General features: G+C 54.6%; 1 protein-coding gene and 1 pseudogene across 1 annotated transcript; both read left to right on the forward strand.

Moving 5' to 3' along the window:
- Nucleotides 1-580: 580 nt before the first annotated feature.
- Nucleotides 581-2,100, forward strand: LOC109755832 (uncharacterized; annotated as a pseudogene).
- Nucleotides 2,101-2,331: 231 nt separating this feature from the next.
- On the forward strand, nucleotides 2,332-2,913 carry LOC141027180 (uncharacterized). Its single transcript, XM_073504160.1, has one exon. It carries the CDS (start codon nucleotides 2,332-2,334, stop codon nucleotides 2,911-2,913), a length of 582 nt encoding a protein of 193 aa, XP_073360261.1.
- The last annotated feature ends 5,968 nt before the right edge of the window (nucleotides 2,914-8,881 follow it).

Raw genomic sequence — 8,881 nt, forward strand, 5'->3', positions numbered from 1 at the left:
CACTCCGCTGCATCCTCTGCAAGCGACAAGGCCACTTCGCCCGGGAGTGTCCGCAGAACCCGAGGAACGGGGGTCCAAGAGGGGCTGCCCGGGATCGGCTGAAGTCGGCTCCTTCCAGGGCTCCGGTGCACGAGTGCCTCCGCTTCCCTTCGCCGACCTGCCCTCCTCCGCCTTCCCCGACCATGGACCGCTTCCTCCACTGCGACCCCTCGCAGCGCCCACGCGTCAGCAACAAGGTGGTGGTCGCCTCTCCCATGCTTGAGCGTGAGGAGCTCGTCCTGCGCCTGCACGCCGTCACCCTCACCACCGCCGACGGGGTCCACTCCACCAATCCCATGGCGGTGGGCAAGGCCATTGAGGCGCAGCTGGGCACCCCCCCCGTTGCAGCTGCGTGTCACCTCCCACCACCGGAGGCTTTCCTGGTCCACTTCGACCTCCTGGAGCACCGTGATGATGCTGTACGACGCGGCGTGTTGCGGGTGGACGGCGCCAAGTTCTTCATCCGCGCCTGGCAAGAGGACGACCACGCTGCCATCATGAAGCTGCCCCTGCATGTCCCATCGTCGTTGAGGACCTCCCGATGCAATTCTGGTCACTTGAGGGCGCGGAAGAGGCGTTCGGAGACTTCGGCCGCATCAACCGCCTCGACAGCAGGATGCTGGAGCGGGGCCACACGAGAACCTTCGCGTGCTGGCTCTGGACCTGGGATGTCGCGCACATCCCAACCAAGCGGGCGTTCTGGGTGCTCAAGAGGGGAGCGGGCCGTGTCGATGAGATCCTCGGCTAATCCCCCCCGGATCGCCGCGTCCCCCCGCCCAAAGCGTGCGCCGTTACGACCTGCTGCTGCACGTGGATCGAGTTGAAGACTGGACCCCGCTCTCGCCGCGCTCTTCGCACTTGGGCCAGAGCGGGCTCCCCTCCTCCGATGACGACGACAATTGCCCCTTCCCCCGCGTCAAGCCTGGTTCCTGGACGGGCGGCATTGAAGACGGTCAGGAGCAGGGTCGCCGTCCGGATGCTTGGCTGGCTACGACTGCTTGCCGGGCGGCCCCTCGGACGGAGCGGCGCGACCACGACGAAGATGGCGCCAGCGGGCAGCGGCGCTCGTGGCACGATGCGTTCCTGGTCAACTCATGCCACGCCAAGGGCAAGTCCACTGACGTCATCGAGGCGGCACCAAGACGGCGCAGCAGGACTCCGGCGGGACGGCGGCACAACAATCAGGGACGGGGACGCGCCAAGAGCAAGGCAGAGGCCGAGGCGCCGCCGCTGCGGGCTACCCCGCCGCTCCCTCTCCGCCCGGTGGCGGCGGCCCCGCGTTGTGACACCCAGGAGTTGGACCCCGTGGCCGCATTCTTCTCATTCCCCGGTGGTCGCGTGCTCTCCCCCCCCCCCCCCCCCCCGCGCACGGACATCATGCAGCTCGAGATCGAAAACGCCATGCTCGACGCCCTCAACTCCCCGCTGGCCTTTGAAGATGGTGGACGCTCGCCTCCGCATGCCCGCACACGTGCTGGTGTGACAGAAGAGTTTCACGAAGATGATGACATCCTCCCGTGCATCGCCGACCTATCCGCCCCGCTCTCCAGCCCCTGCATCAGCTCGCCGGCTCTGCCCGCGGTGGGGTTCCATGTTGACGCGATCACGCAGAAGGTGGACTGCTTGCAGATTGGCGGAGGACAAGACCCCAACATCCACGAGGTGGCAGACGGCAACAGCCGCGAGGGAGTGCTGCAGCTCTTCGCTCTGGTGCTCCAGGCCGTCCTGCCCAGTCCTCCGGTGCGGCCGCGTCCTTCTGCACCACCCAAGGTGTGGGCCACCTCCGCCCCTTCTTGCCGCAGTGCAAGGCAGGCAGCGGCGGGCTGTCCGGTCCCGGTCGCTCAGAGGGTGGCGATGCGCCTCATCCAGGAGCTCGGTGGGCTCGGGCCAAAAGACAAGATGACACCCAAGGCTACTGCTGATCTTCTCAAGCGTTTCCAGGAGCCGCTAACTTCCAAGGACATCGCTGCTATTGCCAAGCTCACAGGACTGAACTATGAGGCCCTGAAGATCGCTGCCGGCATGGCCGGAGCGAACGACGATGACGTCCTTACGGTGTGATCATGTTAGTCGTCCTTCGTAGTCTTCATCGACGGTTGGTCTTAAACTAGCTTGAGTTAGGTTTTATTCCCATGTGTTGTGCTCTCTGTAAGGTAGAGGTAGTTAGACGGCGCCAGAATTTGGGGCCTATTGGTGGCCGGCATCGCTCCCCGTAGGATTGTAAGGCATGTGTGTGCGTGCTTGTTTCCTTCAGTAGTTATTTTAGTCGACGAAGAGATATCGCCTGTCCCCATGATTGATACAAATTTCAGAATCATGTCCTGGAACGTGAGGGGCCTAAACTCCCCAGCAAAGCGCACGGCCGTTTGCGAGGTGGCGCACACAAACAAAATTGCAATTCTAAATCTGCAGGAAACTAAGACCGAATCCTGGACCACGCAGCTAGCAGTAGAAGTAGGGGGCCCTTCACTTCAGGGCGGTGTCGTCCTGCCCGCAACGGGTACTAGAGGTGGTGCAGCCATCTTCTGGGATAAGAAAATAGTTAACATCGTCACACACATGATTCCTAGCTTCTCCATCACGGTTAGGGTAGAGATCGTCGGCAGCAGCGAATTGTTTTGGATGACAACTGTCTACGGGCCTTCACTGGATGAACAGAAGGCAAACTTCCTATCTGAAGTAGCCAGCGCGGCCCCTCCCCCATCTGAACCATGGATGCTCAACGGTGATTTCAACATGATATATCAGGCCAGAGACAAAAGCAACGGTCTGATCAACAGAAGAATGATGGGTCGTTTCTGCCGGGCGATTGATATTGCAGGGGTTAGAGAAGTCAAGTGTAGAAACAGGCGGTTTACTTGGAGTAGTGAATGAGAATCCCCAACCTTATGCAGTATCGACAAGATTTTTTGCAAGTTGGCATGGGAGGACATGTTCCCTGATGTGTTGCGCACAGCGGCTTCAACTTCCTTCTCTGATCACTGCCCTCTCCTGCTAGCTAATGGAGCGCCTCCGATCAGGAAGGCTAGGTTCAGGTTTGAGAACTTTTGGCCGCGATTCCCACACTTCCAGGAAACGGTGCAACACGCCTGGGATCGGCCGGTGAATCACGACTGCCCCTTCATACGCATCAGCAGGAAACTACAGAGGGTTGGGGCTGACCTAAAAATCTGGAGCAGATCACTCTTTGGAGGCGCCAAACTGCAGTTCCACATCGCAAACGCGGTGATCTTGCAGTTGGACATGGCGCAATAGGCCAGAAACCTGACGGAGCAGGAGTGCCTGCTGCGCAAGGAGCTTAAGCTCAAGGTGATCGGGTTGGCTGCCATCGAGAGAGCTAGAAAGAGACAAGCTTCCAGGATCATGTGGCTCAAAGCGGGCGACTGTCAGGACCCTGATTCAAAGTCACATCGATCTAGCTGGTAACACCTCATATCACTTTGCGGTCTCACTTACGGTATTCCCACGGGTGTCGCCTTACCATGGCCCGGGACCGTTTGCGTCTTCTGGCTCACGTATATGATAGTGTCGCTAGCATCCATATGACAGAGAACCCGGGCCGACATGACTAGTCGTGAACCCAAAGTGGCACTAACTTACGGGGACAGGCATACATGAATCAACATCGAGCATGTCGGCAGCAGCGTGCGAATCCGGGCTGTAGCACTGGGCTAACACGACTCCGGTGAACCGGGCTGTAGCAGGCTAGGCAGGACTCCGGATGTCACCGCGTGACATTTCCCCGAAGGGACAGACACAGGAACGAAGTGAATCACATGCCGGCCAGTCAAGTGTTCCGGAGCAGTAGTGCTGGGCTAGCAGGACTCCGGTGAACCGGGCTGTAGCGGACTACTATGGCTCATGGAAGCACAAGACTACATTTCCCCATAAGAGAGGCTACCAAGGATAAACAACTAGGTTGTCGGATCCCACACATACCAAGCATTTCAATCATACACACAATATGCTCGATATGTGCAAATACAACATGGCATCACAACAAGACTCTACGACTCAGAGTATCTATGCATTAGGCTCCGAAGAGCCAGATATTACAAACATGGGTCTCATGACCCAACATTCAGAGCATACAAGCAACAAGCACATGCGGAAGCTTAACTTGTCTGAGTAGAGACAACTACAAATGAAAAAGGCTGAGAAGCCTGACTATCTACCAGATCCTGCCGAGGGCACAAGATCGTAGCTGAGGTATCAAGCTAAACGGCGAAGTCCACACGGAACTAATAGCGAGACTGACGTCTCTCTACAAAACATAAAATAAGCAAACGTGAGTACAAATGTACCCAGCAAGACTTACATCAGAACTATCTACATGTGCATCGGTATCAACAAAGGGGGTGGTGGAGTTTAACTGCAGCGAGCCAGCTTTGACTCGGTGGCTATCCTGAACTACGACTGCAAGTAACCCTTTTGAGGTGGCGCACACGAGTCCACATATTCACCATATCAATACTCCACTATGGATCCGCTCCCGTCTCCCTACGAGAACGCCATCCATAGCACTCACGCTTATCTTGCGCATTTTAGAGTATCCACTTTCACTTGTCTATGAACTGTTATAGGCAACCTAGAAGTCCTTTACCGCGGACATGGCTATTCGAATAGATGATCTTAACCCTGCAGGGGTGTACTTCTTCACACACGCTCTCGCCACTTACCACCATGTACACGTCGTGTACCTCGGCAACCTTCAAGCGGAAGCCTGGCGAGGGAGTCGGCCACGACCTGACTAACCACACAAGTCTCTCGTCCAGGTTTATCGCCTATTCGGGTTCCATCCGCAAGGAGATCCGGCCGGGGTGTCGCTCACGTCCCCAAACGATGTGTGCAGGGTTCCCAAGCCCACCTCGACGGATGGATCTACGCTTGGTACACCGTGCCACGGTGCCTAGTCTGTCCCAAGCCCACCTGTACTGGGTACCACTTGGTAGACTACTAACACAACCTACAAACACCAGAAACTAGTTGCAACTCCTGGACAGAGATCGAGGCGGTTAATAAGCCGAGAGGGGTCGAGTTACCGGAACCCAATGTGTGGTAGTAACTGTTCATAGATCACAAACACAGCACTCAGTTCCTGAGGACGGCTTCAATGAGACAACCCACCATGTACTCCTACATGGCCTCTCACCGCTACCTTTACCAAATCGTGTTCACACACTTAGCTCTCACACAGTAGGACATGTTCACAACTTTCCAATTCATTCCCGATGAATCAGACCTGACACAACTCTAAGCAATAGCAGGCATGACAAACAAGCATGAATGAGTAGGCACATCAGGGCTCAAACAACTCCTACTCATGCTAGTGGGTTTCATCTATTTACTGTGACAATGACACGTCATGCAGAGGAAAGGGGCTCAACTACCACAGCAAGTAACAGATGAATCATTGTTGTCCTAATGCAGTAAAAGAGAGCAGGAGCGAGAGAGTGGGATTGTATCGGAATGAACAAGGGGGTTATGCTTGCCTGGCACTTCTGAAGATATTATAGTTCTTCATCGGTGTCATCGATCACGTCATCGGAGCACCGGCTACTGAGAGGGGACGGTTACCGGCAAACAGAGAAGGACACAATCAATGCAATGCGACAATATGATGCATGGTCATGACATGTCAAGAATGTTACGATTTACACTAATGCATCTAGCAACAGTTTAAATGAGGTCCATATGAACTAAGGGTTCATATGCAAACTCCATATTTAGCATTTATAATGTCATTATCATGTTTTCACCTATACAGCAGGTATAACTTAGTTTGACATGCATGAAAATGATACAGATGGATAGATTGCATTTTTCTGATAATTTTTCATATATAAATTATTTCATTCTGAGCTACGGTTGATTTTATATGATTTTTAGAAGTTTATACTATTTTCTGGAATTTTCTGAATTATTTTAAATCCAGAAAACCAATACTGCGTCAGCATGACATCATGCTGACGTCAGCAGGTCAACGGGCCACGGTCCAGGTCAAACCTGACGCGTGGGTCCCGTATGTCAGTGTAATAGGGCAAGAACAGAGGCTGACCAGTGGGTCCGGGTCAACGTACACGTCAGCATAGTCAAAGCTGACGCGTGGGTCCATCGTGTTTAGATTAATCTTAATCTATTTTTGTTAGCTGGTTAATTAGGCAGTGGGGCCCGGCTGTCATTGACTCAGGTGGTAGTTAGTGGGGTGATTAGCTCCTAACAGCCGGGTTAGGTCGGCGGTTAGTCGCCGGCGACGTCCAGAGACGGCGGCGTTGCTCGGGTTTTGCCCTCCGGCGACCAAATCGGCGGCGGAGGGGCTCTACGTGCAGCTGCGACTCATCCGCGTCCAATGGTGCCATTAGCTCGAGCCGGGGTGAACCAGAACGATGGCGGGGAGCACATCCGCGGCGGCGCCCGCACGGGGTTGGCCGAGGCAGCGTTGTGGTGTGCGGGAAGAAGAGTTGGTGGGAGTTATCGGCTCCTGGGAGTGTGATGAGCATGACGACGGCCTCGGACGCGAGCTACAGCAGCTGTGGCCGCGACGGCACCATGGCCCGCGGCGAGGAGCGCTCGGCATGGTGGGACGGCAGCTAGAAGACAGGAACGAAGGGGATGTGACAGGGCAGGTCAACGGCCTCGGGGATGCTCTGGACGAGGCGAATCGACGCCGGCGATCTCCGGCCAGAGGCGGCGGGGACGAGCTCGATGGCGACGCTTCCAGGCGTCGGGGCTTTCTTCCTTCGTCGAGGGGACGTAGGAGACGATGGCGGTGCTGCTAGACATCCTAGCTAGGCGAGGGGGGCTCGGTGGCCACGGCAACGGCGAGCGGCGTCGACGAGCTCCGCTCGGGCAGAGAGGAAGAGGGAGCAGAGGAGGGGGAAGAGGTCGGGAGAGAGAGCGGCGAGTGAGGGAGAGGAGAGAGGGGTCTCTGGGCGTCTCCGTGGCGCCCTCAGAAGAGCCAGGCGTCGCGGTGGAAGCAGGAGCTGGCGCGCGCGGCGACCACGCGCCCCTGCTCCTACTTGCAGGAGGAGGAAGGCGACAGGAGCCCGGGAGGTGGGATGGCCTAGCCACTTGGGCTGCAGGTGAGCGTCAGGTAAGGCCCAGGTAAAACCCTTTTCCCCTTTTGTTTCTGTTTTCTATTTCTGACATTTGTTTTAATTTGGTTTTTGAACCAAATCAATTTATTTTCTTCTGAAAATTATTGTAGGAACTAGTTGGATTGTTCCAAAGCCCCACACTAAAAATCAGAATTATTGGACATATATTAAATACATAGCTATTATAAATCCAATGCAAATAGTTATTCAATAAATTTCAAATGCCCAAAATAAATATTTCTCCAAAAATTTTGGTTTGAATTTTAGCTCTTGCCAATATTTTCAGGGATTAGCAGGAACATTTTGTTGGGCTCATTTGAAAATATTTTAATGTTGATCATTTTTTAAAAGATTTCTGAGGCTTGAGAATTCCCTCAATTCAATTTCCTTGAATTTAAGATGATGCATGGATGCATATGCAATGACAAGCAAAGGCCAAAGCTAGGGCTGTGACAGTGACGCAAATTCAAAATTCTTCCATGCAAAAATCAGAGCTAGAAGGAGGAAAAACTACATCCATTCCATCAAGGTGGGCAACGCTGAAATTACAGAACACCAGGCGAAGGCCTCGGCCGCGCGCGATCATTATACGAAGTGCTTGGGAAGGCTACGACATCGCTCCTGCACACTGAACTGGGATGAGCTGCGCCTACCGGAAATCGACATGTCTAGGCTCGACCTCCCCTTCACCGAACCTGAGGTGTGGGCGGCAGTCCAGGCCTCGCCGGCGGAAAAAGCGCCTGGACCGGACGGCTTCACCGGGCGTTTTTTCAGGGCTTGTTGGAACATCGTCAAGCACGACATTATGGCGGTTTTTCAGAAATTCTACAACCTAGCGGGGGCAAACTTCAACGAACTGAACACCGCGTTCATAGCACTACTGCCAAAAAAGGACGGGGCAACGGAGATGCATCATTTCATGCCTATCAGCCTCATTCACTCCGTGTCGAAGCTGATTGCTAAGGTGTTATCCATGCGGCTGGCTGCAAAACTCAAGGACCTGATCTCCCCGGCACAAACTGCTTTCCAGAAGGGCAAGTGTATCCATGATAGTTATCAGTACGTGCAGGGCTGTGTTAGAGCGCTTCATAGAGACAAAAAACTGGCCCTCCTATTCAAATTAGATATTGCTAAAGCCTTCGATTCAGTTTCTTGGGAATATTTGCTGGAGCTCCTGCAGAGATTGGGTTTCAACTCACGTTGGAGGGACTGGACCACCATGCTGCTATCAACGGCTTCCTCCTCCATCCTGATGAACGGCGAGCCGGGAGAGAAGTTCTGGCACCGCCAAGGCCTGCGTCAGGGAGACCCTTTCTCCCCGTTGCTCTTCATCATCGCCATTGATCCACTCCATCGCCTGCTAGCTGCGGCAGCGGAGAGGGGGACACTGGCTCGGTTGCCGGGCCGGGGTACAAGTATGAGAGCCTGCCTCTACGCGGATGACGCAGTTATCTTTGCCAACCCATCCAAGCCCGAGGTTGACACGCTGCTTGGCCTGCTGACAAACTTTGGGGAGGCCACGGGGCTGCATCTCAACCAAAGTAAATCATCCGTGGCTGCTATTAGGTGTGACGACATCAATTTGTCGGAAGTGCTACAGGGTTTTGGTGGCTCTCTGGTTGGTTTGCCAATGACTTACCTTGGTTTGCCGATCTCGACGACCAGGCTGAGGTTGGTTCACTTCCAGTTCATACTCGACAGAATAAAAGCGCGGCTGGCGGGATGGAAAGGAAGGCTGCTCAACT

The sequence above is a fragment of the Aegilops tauschii genome, chromosome 7 (genome assembly GCF_002575655.3).
Source record: "Aegilops tauschii subsp. strangulata cultivar AL8/78 chromosome 7, Aet v6.0, whole genome shotgun sequence".
NCBI lineage: Eukaryota > Viridiplantae > Streptophyta > Magnoliopsida > Poales > Poaceae > Aegilops > Aegilops tauschii.